At 44.0% G+C, this 15,556-nt stretch overlaps 1 protein-coding gene across 1 annotated transcript in view; it reads right to left on the bottom strand.

Annotated features, from left to right (window-relative positions):
* Positions 1 to 782: 782 nt before the first annotated feature.
* Positions 783 to 15,556, bottom strand: part of grin3a (glutamate receptor, ionotropic, N-methyl-D-aspartate 3A) — an 87,168-nt gene continuing 72,394 nt past the window's right edge. The window contains exon 11 of the mRNA XM_036976532.1: positions 783 to 1,016. Within this exon, the coding sequence (XP_036832427.1) occupies positions 783 to 1,016 (234 nt within the window). The remainder of the gene's footprint in view (positions 1,017 to 15,556) is intronic.

Genomic DNA, 15,556 nt, shown 5'->3' with positions numbered 1-15,556 from the left:
ACACCTCTACCCTGCTCTCCAAATGTTCACCACCACCTGATACCAACACACCTCTATGGCACAGTCACACTCTTTCTCCCTTAAACCACATCTTTCACAAATCTAAATGAACTGTAAGTGTGTAAATGCATTCATGAGGAAAAGTTCTGATTCAATATAGTATTGTATCATCAGTTCCTCAGTACCCTCTGTCTTCATGTTAGGTGTATTGAGACAGCAAACAGTACTGTCGGAAAACATCCAAAAGATCACATTCTTTATCAAATAAGATGTGAGATATGATGTTCAGAGAGTAAAGAAAAGGGACCACTAGAAGATCTATTGAAACAATCCACCGTAGGACCGGGAGCAAGGCTTTGGGTAGAGACAGTGTCCTCTGGTTATCTCCGGTCAGAGAGAGCTTGGAGGTTGGTTGGAGATGGAGAGCAGACGGTTCCAGTGATCAGGACACACCATGATCCTCTGGTACAGAGCTCTGGGTCTGATTGTCTTAGGTACAGGGCTCTGGGTCTGATTGTCTAGGTACAGGGCTCTGGGTCTGATTGTCTAGGTACAGAGCTCTGGGTCTGATTGTCTAGGTACAGGGATATGGGTCTGATTGTCTAGGTACAGGGCTCTGGGTCTGATTGTCTAGGTACGGGGCTCTGGGTCTGATTGTCTAGGTACAGGGCTCTAGGTCTGATTGTCTAGGTACAGGGCTCTGGGTCTGATTGTCTAGGTACGGGGCTCAGGGTCTGATTGTCTAGGTACAGGGCTCTGGGTCTGATTGTCTAGGTACAGGGCTATGGGTCTGATTGTCTAGGTAGAGGGCTCTGGGTCTGGATATAGGGCTCTGGGTTTGGGTAGAGGGCTCTGGGTCTGAGTAGAGGTATCTGAATATAGGGCTCTCGGTTTGGGTTTCTGGGTCTGGGTAGAGGGCTCTGGGCCTGGGTGAGTCTGGCTGGTCTCTGGGTCTCCTGCTGGTTGTCCTCCTGCTGGTCCTCTGTGCTGCTCTCGGACTCAGTGTTCCTGTGTGTCTGCTGGTACCAGTGTAACAGAGTTTAAAATATCTTCCCTTAAACCTCAGTCATTTTGTGACCAGACAGGTCCTCTACTCAGCGATGTTGTGTTTTTTTATTTTACCTTTAGGCAAGTCAGTTAAGAACACATTCTTATTTTCAATGACGGCCTAGGAACAATGGGTTTAACTGCCTGTTCAGATTTGTTCAGATTTGTACCTTGTCAGCTCGGGGGTTTGAACTTACAACCTTCCGGTTACTAGTCCAACTCTCTAACCACTAGGCTACCCTGCCGCCCCTACCAGTTTCTGCTGGTACCAGTCTCTACTCTGTCATGTTGTGTTTCTGCTGGTACCAGTCTCTACTCTGTCATGTTGTGTTTCTGCTGGTATCAGTCTCTACTCTGTCATGTTGTGTTTCTGCTGGTACCAATCCTCTACTCTGTCATGTTGTGTTTCTGTTGGTACCAGTCTCTACTCTGTCATGTTGTGTTTCTCTTGGTATCAGTCTCTACTCTGTCATGTTGTGTTTCTGCTGGTACCAGTCTCTACTCTGTCATGTTGTGTTTCTGCTGGTACCAATCCTCTACTCTGTCATGTTGTGTTTCTGCTGGTATCAGTCTCTACTCTGTCATGTTGTGTTTCTGCTGGTACCAGTCTCTACTCTGTCATGTTGTGTTTCTGCTGGTACCAGTCTCTACTCTGTCATGTTGTGTTTCTGCTGGTACCAGTCTCTACTCTGTCATGTTGTGTTTCTGTTGGTATCAGTCTCTACTCTGTCATGTTGTGTTTCTGCTGGTATCAGTCTCTACTCTGTCATGTTTTGTTTCTGCTGGTATCAGTCTCTACTCTGTCATGTTGTGTTTCTGCTGGTACCAGTCTCTACTCTGTCATGTTGTGTTTCTGCTGGTACCAATCCTCTACTCTGTCATGTTGTGTTTCTGTTGGTATCAGTCTCTACTCTGTCATGTTGTGTTTCTGTTTGTATCAGTCTCTACTCTGTCATGTTGTGTTTCTGCTGGTACCAGTCTCTACTCTGTCATGTTGTGTTTCTGTTGGTACCAATCCTCTACTCTGTCATGTTGTGTTTCTGTTGGTATCAGTCTCTACTCTGTCATGTTGTGTTTCTGCTGGTATCAGTCTCTACTCTGTCATGTTGTGTTTCTGCTGGTATCAGTCTCTACTCTGTCATGTTGTGTTTCTGCTGGTACCAGTCTCTACTCTGTCATGTTGTGTTTCTGCTGGTACCAGTCTCTACTCTGTCAAGTTGTGTTTCTGCTGGTACCAATCCTCTACTCTGTCATGTTGTGTTTCTGCTGGTATCAGTCTCTACTCTGTCATGTTGTGTTTCTGCTGGTACCAGTCTCTACTCTGTCATGTTGTGTTTCTGCTGGTACCAATCCTCTACTCTGTCATGTTGTGTTTCTGCTGGTATCAGTCTCTACTCTGTCATGTTGTGTTTCTGCTAGTACCAGTCTCTACTCTGTCATGTTGTGTTCCTGTTGGTACCAACCCTCTACTCTGTCATGTTGTGTTTCTGCTGGTACCAATCCTCTACTCTGTTATGTTGTGTTTCTGCTGGTATCAGTCTCTACTCTGTCATGTTGTGTTTCTGTTGGTATCAGTCTCTACTCTGTCATGTTGTGTTTCTGCTGGTACCAATCCTCTACTCTGTCATGTTGTGTTTCTGCTGGTATCAGTCTCTACTCTGTCATGTTGTGTTTCTGTTGGTATCAGTCTCTACTCTGTCATGTTGTGTTTCTGCTGGTACCAATCCTCTACTCTGTCATGTTGTGTTTCTGTTGGTATCAGTCTCTACTCTGTCATGTTGTGTTTCTGTTGGTACCAATCCTCTACTCTGCCATGTTGTGTTTCTGCTGATACCAATCCTCTACTCTGTCATGTTGTGTTTCTGTTGGTATCAGTCTCTACTCGGTCATGTTGTGTTTCTGCTGGTACCAATCCTCTACTCTGTCATGTTGTGTTTCTGTTGGTATCAGTCTCTACTCTGTCATGTTGTGTTTCTGCTGGTACCAGTCTCTACTCTGTCATGTTGTGTTTCTGCTGGTACCAATCCTCTACTCTGTCATGTTGTGTTTCTGTTGGTATCAGTCTCTACTCTGTCATGTTGTGTTTCTGCTGGTACCAGTCTCTACTCTGTCATGTTGTGTTTCTGCTGGTATCAGTCTCTACTCTGTCATGTTGTGTTTCTGCAGGTACCAGTCTCTACTCTGTCATGTTGTGTTTCTGCTGGTACCAATCCTCTACTCTGTCATGTTGTGTTTCTGTTGGTATCAGTCTCTACTCTGTCATGTTGTGTTTCTGCTGGTACCAGTCTCTACTCTGTCATGTTGTATTTCTGCTGGTATCAGTCTCTACTCTGTCATGTTGTGTTTCTGCTGGTATCAGTCTCTACTCTGTCATGTTGTGTTTCTGCTGGTACCAATCCTCTACTCTGTCATGTTGTGTTTCTGCTGGTATCAGTCTCTACTCTGTCATGTTGTGTTTCTGTTGGTATCAATCCTCTACTCTGTCATGTTGTGTTTCTGCTGGTATCAGTCTCTACTCTGTCATGTTGTGTTTCTGCTGGTATCAGTCTCTACTCTGTCATGTTGTGTTTCTGCTGGTATCAGTCTCTACTCTGTCATGTTGTGTTTCTGCTGGTACCAATCCTCTACTCTGTCATGTTGTGTTTCTGCTGGTATCAGTCTCTACTCTGTCATGTTGTGTTTCTGCTGGTACCAATCCTCTACTCTGTCATGTTGTGTTTCTGCTGGTACCAGTCTCTACTCTGTCATGTTGTGTTTCTGCTGGTACCAGTCTCTACTCTGTCATGTTGTGTTTCTGCTGGTACCAATCCTCTACTCTGTCATGTTGTGTTTCTGTTGGTATCAGTCTCTACTCTGTCATGTTGTGTTTCTGTTTGTATCAGTCTCTACTCTGTCATGTTGTGTTTCTGCTGGTACCAGTCTCTACTCTGTCATGTTGTGTTTCTGCTGGTACCAATCCTCTACTCTGTCATGTTGTGTTTCTGTTGGTATCAGTCTCTACTCTGTCATGTTGTGTTTCTGCTGGTACCAGTCTCTACTCTGTCATGTTGTGTTTCTGCTGGTACCAATCCTCTACTCTGTCATGTTGTGTTTCTGTTGGTATCAGTCTCTACTCTGTCATGTTGTGTTTCTGTTTGTATCAGTCTCTACTCTGTCATGTTGTGTTTCTGCTGGTACCAGTCTCTACTCTGTCATGTTGTGTTTCTGTTGGTACCAATCCTCTACTCTGTCATGTTGTGTTTCTGTTGGTATCAGTCTCTACTCTGTCATGTTGTGTTTCTGCTGGTATCAGTCTCTACTCTGTCATGTTGTGTTTCTGCTGGTATCAGTCTCTACTCTGTCATGTTGTGTTTCTGCTGGTACCAGTCTCTACTCTGTCATGTTGTGTTTCTGCTGGTACCAGTCTCTACTCTGTCAAGTTGTGTTTCTGCTGGTACCAATCCTCTACTCTGTCATGTTGTGTTTCTGCTGGTATCAGTCTCTACTCTGTCATGTTGTGTTTCTGCTGGTACCAGTCTCTACTCTGTCATGTTGTGTTTCTGCTGGTACCAATCCTCTACTCTGTCATGTTGTGTTTCTGCTGGTATCAGTCTCTACTCTGTCATGTTGTGTTTCTGCTAGTACCAGTCTCTACTCTGTCATGTTGTGTTCCTGTTGGTACCAACCCTCTACTCTGTCATGTTGTGTTTCTGCTGGTACCAATCCTCTACTCTGTTATGTTGTGTTTCTGCTGGTATCAGTCTCTACTCTGTCATGTTGTGTTTCTGTTGGTATCAGTCTCTACTCTGTCATGTTGTGTTTCTGCTGGTACCAATCCTCTACTCTGTCATGTTGTGTTTCTGCTGGTATCAGTCTCTACTCTGTCATGTTGTGTTTCTGTTGGTATCAGTCTCTACTCTGTCATGTTGTGTTTCTGCTGGTACCAATCCTCTACTCTGTCATGTTGTGTTTCTGTTGGTATCAGTCTCTACTCTGTCATGTTGTGTTTCTGTTGGTACCAATCCTCTACTCTGCCATGTTGTGTTTCTGCTGATACCAATCCTCTACTCTGTCATGTTGTGTTTCTGTTGGTATCAGTCTCTACTCGGTCATGTTGTGTTTCTGCTGGTACCAATCCTCTACTCTGTCATGTTGTGTTTCTGTTGGTATCAGTCTCTACTCTGTCATGTTGTGTTTCTGCTGGTACCAGTCTCTACTCTGTCATGTTGTGTTTCTGCTGGTACCAGTCTCTACTCTGTCATGTTGTGTTTCTGCTGGTACCAATCCTCTACTCTGTCATGTTGTGTTTCTGTTGGTATCAGTCTCTACTCTGTCATGTTGTGTTTCTGCTGGTACCAGTCTCTACTCTGTCATGTTGTGTTTCTGCTGGTATCAGTCTCTACTCTGTCATGTTGTGTTTCTGCTGGTACCAGTCTCTACTCTGTCATGTTGTGTTTCTGCTGGTACCAATCCTCTACTCTGTCATGTTGTGTTTCTGTTGGTATCAGTCTCTACTCTGTCATGTTGTGTTTCTGCTGGTACCAGTCTCTACTCTGTCATGTTGTATTTCTGCTGATATCAGTCTCTACTCTGTCATGTTGTGTTTCTGCTGGTACCAGTCTCTACTCTGTCATGTTGTGTTTCTGCTGGTATCAGTCTCTACTCTGTCATGTTGTGTTTCTGCTGGTATCAGTCTCTACTCTGTCATGTTGTGTTTCTGCTGGTACCAATCCTCTACTCTGTCATGTTGTGTTTCTGCTGGTATCAGTCTCTACTCTGTCATGTTGTGTTTCTGTTGGTATCAATCCTATACTCTGTCATGTTGTGTTTCTGCTGGTATCAGTCTCTACTCTGTCATGTTGTGTTTCTGCTGGTATCAGTCTCTACTCTGTCATGTTGTGTTTCTGCTGGTATCAGTCTCTACTCTGTCATGTTGTGTTTCTGCTGGTACCAATCCTCTACTCTGTCATGTTGTGTTTCTGCTGGTATCAGTCTCTACTCTGTCATGTTGTGTTTCTGCTGGTACCAATCCTCTACTCTGTCATGTTGTGTTTCTGCTGGTACCAGTCTCTACTCTGTCATGTTGTGTTTCTGCTGGTACCAGTCTCTACTCTGTCATGTTGTGTTTCTGCTGGTATCAGTCTCTACTCTGTCATGTTGTGTTTCTGCTGGTACCAATCCTCTACTCTGTCATGTTGTGTTTCTGCTGGTACCAATCCTCTACTCTGTCATGTTGTGTTTCTGCTGGTACCAATCCTCTACTCTGTCATGTTGTGTTTCTGCTGGTATCAGTCTCTACTCTGTCATGTTGTGTTTCTGTTGGTACCAATCCTCTACTCTGTCATGTTGTGTTTCTGCTGGTACCAATCCTCTACTCTGTCATGTTGTGTTTCTGTTGGTATCAGTCTCTACCCTGTCATGTTGTGTTTCTGCTGGTACCAATCCTCTACTCTGTCATGTTGTGTTTCTGTTGGTATCAGTCTCTACTCTGTCATGTTGTGTTTCTGCTGGTACCAGTCTCTACTCTGTCATGTTGTGTTTCTGCTGGTACCAGTCTCTACTCTGTCATGTTGTGTTTCTGCTGGTACCAATCCTCTACTCTGTCATGTTGTGTTTCTGTTGGTATCAGTCTCTACTCTGTCATGTTGTGTTTCTGCTGGTACCAGTCTCTACTCTGTCATGTTGTGTTTCTGCTGGTATCAGTCTCTACTCTGTCATGTTGTGTTTCTGCTGGTACCAGTCTCTACTCTGTCATGTTGTGTTTCTGCTGGTACCAATCCTCTACTCTGTCATGTTGTGTTTCTGTTGGTATCAGTCTCTACTCTGTCATGTTGTGTTTCTGCTGGTATCAGTCTCTACTCTGTCATGTTGTATTTCTGCTGATATCAGTCTCTACTCTGTCATGTTGTGTTTCTGCTGGTACCAGTCTCTACTCTGTCATGTTGTGTTTCTGCTGGTATCAGTCTCTACTCTGTCATGTTGTGTTTCTGCTGGTACCAATCCTCTACTCTGTCATGTTGTGTTTCTGTTGGTATCAGTCTCTACTCTGTCATGTTGTGTTTCTGCTGGTATCAGTCTCTACTCTGTCATGTTGTATTTCTGCTGGTATCAGTCTCTACTCTGTCATGTTGTGTTTCTGCTGGTATCAGTCTCTACTCTGTCATGTTGTGTTTCTGTTGGTATCAATCCTCTACTCTGTCATGTTGTGTTTCTGCTGGTATCAGTCTCTACTCTGTCATGTTGTGTTTCTGCTGGTATCAGTCTCTACTCTGTCATGTTGTGTTTCTGCTGGTATCAGTCTCTACTCTGTCATGTTGTGTTTCTGCTGGTACCAATCCTCTACTCTGTCATGTTGTGTTTCTGTTGGTATCAGTCTCTACTCTGTCATGTTGTGTTTCTGCTGGTATCAGTCTCTACTCTGTCATGTTGTGTTTCTGCTGGTACCAATCCTCTACTCTGTCATGTTGTGTTTCTGCTGGTATCAGTCTCTACTCTGTCATGTTGTGTTTCTGTTGGTACCAATCCTCTACTCTGTCATGTTGTGTTTCTGCTGGTACCAGTCTCTACTCTGTCATGTTGTGTTTCTGCTGGTATCAGTCTCTACTCTGTCATGTTGTGTTTCTGCTGGTACCAATCCTCTACTCTGTCATGTTGTGTTTCTGCTGGTACCAGTCTCTACTCTGTCATGTTGTGTTTCTGCTGGTATCAGTCTCTACTCTGTCACGTTGTGTTTCTGCTGGTACCAGTCTCTACTCTGTCATGTTGTGTTTCTGCTGGTACCAATCCTCTACTCTGTCATGTTGTGTTTCTGTTGGTATCAGTCTCTACTCTGTCATGTTGTGTTTCTGCTGGTACCAGTCTCTACTCTGTCATGTTGTATTTCTGCTGATATCAGTCTCTACTCTGTCATGTTGTGTTTCTGCTGGTACCAGTCTCTACTCTGTCATGTTGTGTTTCTGCTGGTATCAGTCTCTACTCTGTCATGTTGTGTTTCTGCTGGTATCAGTCTCTACTCTGTCATGTTGTGTTTCTGCTGGTACCAATCCTCTACTCTGTCATGTTGTGTTTCTGCTGGTATCAGTCTCTACTCTGTCATGTTGTGTTTTTGTTGGTATCAATCCTCTACTCTGTCATGTTGTGTTTCTGCTGGTATCAGTCTCTACTCTGTCATGTTGTGTTTCTGCTGGTATCAGTCTCTACTCTGTCATGTTGTGTTTCTGCTGGTATCAGTCTCTACTCTGTCATGTTGTGTTTCTGCTGGTACCAATCCTCTACTCTGTCATGTTGTGTTTTCTGCTGGTATCAGTCTCTACTCTGTCATGTTGTGTTTCTGTTGGTACCAATCCTCTACTCTGTCATGTTGTGTTTCTGCTCGTATCAGTCTCTACTCTGTCATGTTGTGTTTCTGTTGGTACCAATCCTCTACTCTGTCATGTTGTGTTTCTGCTGATACCAATCCTCTACTCTGTCATGTTGTGTTTCTGTTGGTATCAGTCTCTACTCTGTCATGTTGTGTTTCTGCTGGTACCAATCCTCTACTCTGTCATGTTGTGTTTCTGTTGGTATCAGTCTCTACTCTGTCATGTTGTGTTTCTGCTGGTACCAGTCTCTACTCTGTCATGTTGTGTTTCTGCTGGTACCAGTCTCTACTCTGTCATGTTGTGTTTCTGCTGGTACCAATCCTCTACTCTGTCATGTTGTGTTTCTGTTGGTATCAGTCTCTACTCTGTCATGTTGTGTTTCTGCTGGTACCAGTCTCTACTCTGTCATGTTGTGTTTCTGCTGGTATCAGTCTCTACTCTGTCATGTTGTGTTTCTGCTGGTACCAGTCTCTACTCTGTCATGTTGTGTTTCTGCTGGTACCAATCCTCTACTCTGTCATGTTGTGTTTCTGTTGGTATCAGTCTCTACTCTGTCATGTTGTGTTTCTGCTGGTATCAGTCTCTACTCTGTCATGTTGTATTTCTGCTGATATCAGTCTCTACTCTGTCATGTTGTGTTTCTGCTGGTACCAGTCTCTACTCTGTCATGTTGTGTTTCTGCTGGTATCAGTCTCTACTCTGTCATGTTGTGTTTATGTTGGTATCAGTCTCTACTCTGTCATGTTGTGTTTCTGCTGGTATCAGTCTCTACTCTGTCATGTTGTGTTTCTGCTGGTATCAGTCTCTACTCTGTCATGTTGTGTTTCTGTTGGTATCAATCCTCTACTCTGTCATGTTGTGTTTCTGCTGGTATCAGTCTCTACTCTGTCATGTTGTGTTTCTGCTGGTATCAGTCTCTACTCTGTCATGTTGTGTTTCTGCTGGTATCAGTCTCTACTCTGTCATGTTGTGTTTCTGCTGGTACCAATCCTCTACTCTGTCATGTTGTGTTTCTGCTGGTATCAGTCTCTACTCTGTCATGTTGTGTTTCTGCTCGTACCAATCCTCTACTCTGTCATGTTGTGTTTCTGCTGGTACCAGTCTCTACTCTGTCACGTTGTGTTTCTGCTGGTACCAGTCTCTACTCTGTCATGTTGTGTTTCTGCTGGTATCAGTCTCTACTCTGTCATGTTGTGTTTCTGCTGGTACCAATCCTCTACTCTGTCATGTTGTGTTTCTGCTGGTATCAGTCTCTACTCTGTCATGTTGTGTTTCTGTTGGTACCAATCCTCTACTCTGTCATGTTGTGTTTCTGCTGGTACCAGTCTCTACTCTGTCATGTTGTGTTTCTGCTGGTATCAGTCTCTACTCTGTCATGTTGTGTTTCTGCTGGTACCAATCCTCTACTCTGTCATGTTGTGTTTCTGCTGGTACCAATCCTCTACTCTGTCATGTTGTGTTTCTGCTGGTACCAATCCTCTACTCTGTCATGTTGTGTTTCTGCTGGTATCAGTCTCTACTCTGTCATGTTGTGTTTCTGTTGGTACCAATCCTCTACTCTGTCATGTTGTGTTTCTGCTGGTATCAGTCTCTACTCTGTCATGTTGTGTTTCTGCTGGTACCAGTCTCTACTCTGTCATGTTGTGTTTCTGCTGGTACCAATCCTCTACTCTGTTATGTTGTGTTTCTGTTGGTATCAGTCTCTACTCTGTCACGTTGTGTTTCTGCTGGTACCAGTCTCTACTCTGTCATGTTGTATTTCTGCTGATATCAGTCTCTACTCTGTCATGTTGTGTTTCTGCTGGTACCAGTCTCTACTCTGTCATGTTGTGTTTCTGCTGGTATCAGTCTCTACTCTGTCATGTTGTGTTTCTGTTGGTATCAGTCTCTACTCTGTCATGTTGTGTTTCTGCTGGTATCAGTCTCTACTCTGTCATGTTGTGTTTCTGCTGGTATCAGTCTCTACTCTGTCATGTTGTGTTTCTGTTGGTATCAATCCTCTACTCTGTCATGTTGTGTTTCTGCTGGTATCAGTCTCTACTCTGTCATGTTGTGTTTCTGCTGGTATCAGTCTCTACTCTGTCATGTTGTGTTTCTGCTGGTATCAGTCTCTACTCTGTCATGTTGTGTTTCTGTTGGTACCAATCCTCTACTCTGTCATGTTGTGTTTCTGCTGGTATCAGTCTCTACTCTGTCATGTTGTGTTTCTGCTGGTACCAATCCTCTACTCTGTCATGTTGTGTTTCTGCTGGTGTCAGTCTCTACTCTGTCATGTTGTGTTTCTGCTGGTACCAATCCTCTACTCTGTCATGTTGTGTTTCTGCTGGTATCAGTCTCTACTCTGTCATGTTGTGTTTCTGCTGGTACCAGTCTCTACTCTGTCATGTTGTGTTTCTGCTGGTATCAGTCTCTACTCTGTCATGTTGTGTTTCTGCTGGTATCAGTCTCTACTCTGTCATGTTGTGTTTCTGCTGGTATCATTCTCTACTCTGTCATGTTGTGTTTCTGCTGGTACCAATCCTCTACTCTGTCATGTTGTGTTTCTGCTGGTATCAGTCTCTACTCTGTCATGTTGTGTTTCTGCTGGTACCAATCCTCTACTCTGTCATGTTGTGTTTCTGCTGGTACCAGTCTCTACTCTGTCATGTTGTGTTTCTGCTGGTACCAATCCTCTACTCTGTCATGTTGTGTTTCTGCTGGTATCAGTCTCTACTCGGTCATGTTGTGTTTCTGTTGGTACCAATCCTCTACTCTGTCATGTTGTGTTTCTGCTGGTACCAGTCTCTACTCTGTCATGTTGTGTTTCTGCTGGTATCAGTCTCTACTCTGTCATGTTGTGTTTCTGCTGGTACCAATCCTCTACTCTGTCATGTTGTGTTTCTGCTGGTACCAATCCTCTACTCTGTCATGTTGTGTTTCTGCTGGTACCAATCCTCTACTCTGTCATGTTGTGTTTCTGCTGGTATCAGTCTCTACTCTGTCATGTTGTGTTTCTGTTGGTACCAATCCTCTACTCTGTCATGTTGTGTTTCTGCTGGTATCAGTCTCTACTCTGTCATGTTGTGTTTCTGCTGGTACCAGTCTCTACTCTGTCATGTTGTGTTTCTGCTGGTACCAATCCTCTACTCTGTTATGTTGTGTTTCTGTTGGTATCAGTCTCTACTCTGTCACGTTGTGTTTCTGCTGGTACCAGTCTCTACTCTGTCATGTTGTATTTCTGCTGATATCAGTCTCTACTCTGTCATGTTGTGTTTCTGCTGGTACCAGTCTCTACTCTGTCATGTTGTGTTTCTGCTGGTGTCAGTCTCTACTCTGTCATGTTGTGTTTCTGTTGGTATCAGTCTCTACTCTGTCATGTTGTGTTTCTGCTGGTATAAGTCTCTACTCTGTCATGTTGTGTTTCTGCTGGTATCAGTCTCTACTCTGTCATGTTGTGTTTCTGTTGGTATCAATCCTCTACTCTGTCATGTTGTGTTTCTGCTGGTATCAGTCTCTACTCTGTCATGTTGTGTTTCTGCTGGTATCAGTCTCTACTCTGTCATGTTGTGTTTCTGCTGGTATCAGTCTCTACTCTGTCATGTTGTGTTTCTGCTGGTACCAATCCTCTACTCTGTCATGTTGTGTTTCTGCTGGTATCAGTCTCTACTCTGTCATGTTGTGTTTCTGCTGGTACCAATCCTCTACTCTGTCATGTTGTGTTTCTGCTGGTACCAGTCTCTACTCTGTCATGTTGTGTTTCTGCTGGTACCAGTCTCTACTCTGTCATGTTGTGTTTCTGCTGGTATCAGTCTCTACTCTGTCATGTTGTGTTTCTGCTGGTACCAATCCTCTACTCTGTCATGTTGTGTTTCTGCTGGTACCAATCCTCTACTCTGTCATGTTGTGTTTCTGCTGGTACCAATCCTCTACTCTGTCATGTTGTGTTTCTGCTGGTACCAGTCTCTACTCTGTCATGTTGTATTTCTGCTGATATCAGTCTCTACTCTGTCATGTTGTGTTTCTGCTGGTATCAGTCTCTACTCTGTCATGTTGTGTTTCTGTTGGTACCAATCCTCTACTCTGTCATGTTGTGTTTCTGCTGGTATCAGTCTCTACTCTGTCATGTTGTGTTTCTGCTGGTACCAATCCTCTACTCTGTCATGTTGTGTTTCTGCTGGTACCAGTCTCTACTCTGTCATGTTGTGTTTCTGCTGGTACCAATCCTCTACTCTGTCATGTTGTGTTTCTGCTGGTATCAGTCTCTACTCTGTCATGTTGTGTTTCTGCTGGTACCAGTCTCTACTCTGTCATGTTGTGTTTCTGCTGGTATCAGTCTCTACTCTGTCATGTTGTGTTTCTGCTGGTATCAGTCTCTACTCTGTCATGTTGTGTTTCTGCTGGTATCATTCTCTACTCTGTCATGTTGTGTTTCTGCTGGTACCAATCCTCTACTCTGTCATGTTGTGTTTCTGCTGGTATCAGTCTCTACTCTGTCATGTTGTGTTTCTGCTGGTACCAATCCTCTACTCTGTCATGTTGTGTTTCTGCTGGTACCAGTCTCTACTCTGTCATGTTGTGTTTCTGCTGGTACCAGTCTCTACTCTGTCATGTTGTGTTTCTGCTGGTACCAGTCTCTACTCTGTCATGTTGTGTTTCTGCTGGTATCAGTCTCTACTCTGTCATGTTGTGTTTCTGCTGGTACCAATCCTCTACTCTGTCATGTTGTGTTTCTGCTGGTATCAGTCTCTACTCTGTCATGTTGTGTTTCTGCTGGTACCAATCCTCTACTCTGTCATGTTGTGTTTCTGCTGGTACCAGTCTCTACTCTGTCATGTTGTGTTTCTGCTGGTACCAGTCTCTACTCTGTCATGTTGTGTTTCTGCTGGTATCAGTCTCTACTCTGTCATGTTGTGTTTCTGCTGGTACCAATCCTCTACTCTGTCATGTTGTGTTTCTGCTGGTACCAATCCTCTACTCTGTCATGTTGTGTTTCTGCTGGTACCAATCCTCTACTCTGTCATGTTGTGTTTCTGCTGGTACCAGTCTCTACTCTGTCATGTTGTATTTCTGCTGATATCAGTCTCTACTCTGTCATGTTGTGTTTCTGCTGGTATCAGTCTCTACTCTGTCATGTTGTGTTTCTGTTGGTACCAATCCTCTACTCTGTCATGTTGTGTTTCTGCTGGTATCAGTCTCTACTCTGTCATGTTGTGTTTCTGCTGGTACCAGTCTCTACTCTGTCATGTTGTGTTTCTGCTGGTACCAATCCTCTACTCTGTTATGTTGTGTTTCTGTTGGTATCAGTCTCTACTCTGTCACGTTGTGTTTCTGCTGGTACCAGTCTCTACTCTGTCATGTTGTATTTCTGCTGATATCAGTCTCTACTCTGTCATGTTGTGTTTCTGCTGGTACCAGTCTCTACTCTGTCATGTTGTGTTTCTGCTGGTGTCAGTCTCTACTCTGTCATGTTGTGTTTCTGTTGGTATCAGTCTCTACTCTGTCATGTTGTGTTTCTGCTGGTATAAGTCTCTACTCTGTCATGTTGTGTTTCTGCTGGTATCAGTCTCTACTCTGTCATGTTGTGTTTCTGTTGGTATCAATCCTCTACTCTGTCATGTTGTGTTTCTGCTGGTATCAGTCTCTACTCTGTCATGTTGTGTTTCTGCTGGTATCAGTCTCTACTCTGTCATGTTGTGTTTCTGCTGGTATCAGTCTCTACTCTGTCATGTTGTGTTTCTGCTGGTACCAATCCTCTACTCTGTCATGTTGTGTTTCTGCTGGTATCAGTCTCTACTCTGTCATGTTGTGTTTCTGCTGGTACCAATCCTCTACTCTGTCATGTTGTGTTTCTGCTGGTACCAGTCTCTACTCTGTCATGTTGTGTTTCTGCTGGTACCAGTCTCTACTCTGTCATGTTGTGTTTCTGCTGGTATCAGTCTCTACTCTGTCATGTTGTGTTTCTGCTGGTACCAATCCTCTACTCTGTCATGTTGTGTTTCTGCTGGTACCAATCCTCTACTCTGTCATGTTGTGTTTCTGCTGGTACCAATCCTCTACTCTGTCATGTTGTGTTTCTGCTGGTACCAGTCTCTACTCTGTCATGTTGTATTTCTGCTGATATCAGTCTCTACTCTGTCATGTTGTGTTTCTGCTGGTATCAGTCTCTACTCTGTCATGTTGTGTTTCTGTTGGTACCAATCCTCTACTCTGTCATGTTGTGTTTCTGCTGGTATCAGTCTCTACTCTGTCATGTTGTGTTTCTGCTGGTACCAATCCTCTACTCTGTCATGTTGTGTTTCTGCTGGTACCAGTCTCTACTCTGTCATGTTGTGTTTCTGCTGGTACCAATCCTCTACTCTGTCATGTTGTGTTTCTGCTGGTATCAGTCTCTACTCTGTCATGTTGTGTTTCTGCTGGTACCAGTCTCTACTCTGTCATGTTGTGTTTCTGCTGGTATCAGTCTCTACTCTGTCATGTTGTGTTTCTGCTGGTATCAGTCTCTACTCTGTCATGTTGTGTTTCTGCTGGTATCATTCTCTACTCTGTCATGTTGTGTTTCTGCTGGTACCAATCCTCTACTCTGTCATGTTGTGTTTCTGCTGGTATCAGTCTCTACTCTGTCATGTTGTGTTTCTGCTGGTACCAATCCTCTACTCTGTCATGTTGTGTTTCTGCTGGTACCAGTCTCTACTCTGTCATGTTGTGTTTCTGCTGGTACCAGTCTCTACTCTGTCATGTTGTGTTTCTGCTGGTACCAGTCTCTACTCTGTCATGTTGTGTTTCTGCTGGTATCAGTCTCTACTCTGTCATGTTGTGTTTCTGCTGGTACCAATCCTCTACTCTGTCATGTTGTGTTTCTGCTGGTATCAGTCTCTACTCTGTCATGTTGTGTTTCTGCTGGTACCAATCCTCTACTCTGTCATGTTGTGTTTCTGCTGGTACCAGTCTCTACTCTGTCATGTTGTGTTTCTGCTGGTACCAGTCTCTACTCTGTCATGTTGTGTTTCTGCTGGTATCAGTCTCTACTCTGTCATGTTGTGTTTCTGCTGGTACCAATCCTCTACTCTGTCATGTTGTGTTTCTGCTGGTACCAATCCTCTACTCTGTCATGTTGTGTTTCTGCTGGTACCAATCCTCTACTCTGTCATGTTGTGTTTCTGCTGGTACCAGTCTCTACTCTGTCATGTTGT

Source organism: Oncorhynchus mykiss, chromosome 5, assembly GCF_013265735.2.
Source record: "Oncorhynchus mykiss isolate Arlee chromosome 5, USDA_OmykA_1.1, whole genome shotgun sequence".
NCBI lineage: Eukaryota > Metazoa > Chordata > Actinopteri > Salmoniformes > Salmonidae > Oncorhynchus > Oncorhynchus mykiss.
The sequence above is the reverse complement of the archived record's forward strand: the minus strand, read 5'-3'. Positions and strand labels throughout refer to the sequence as shown.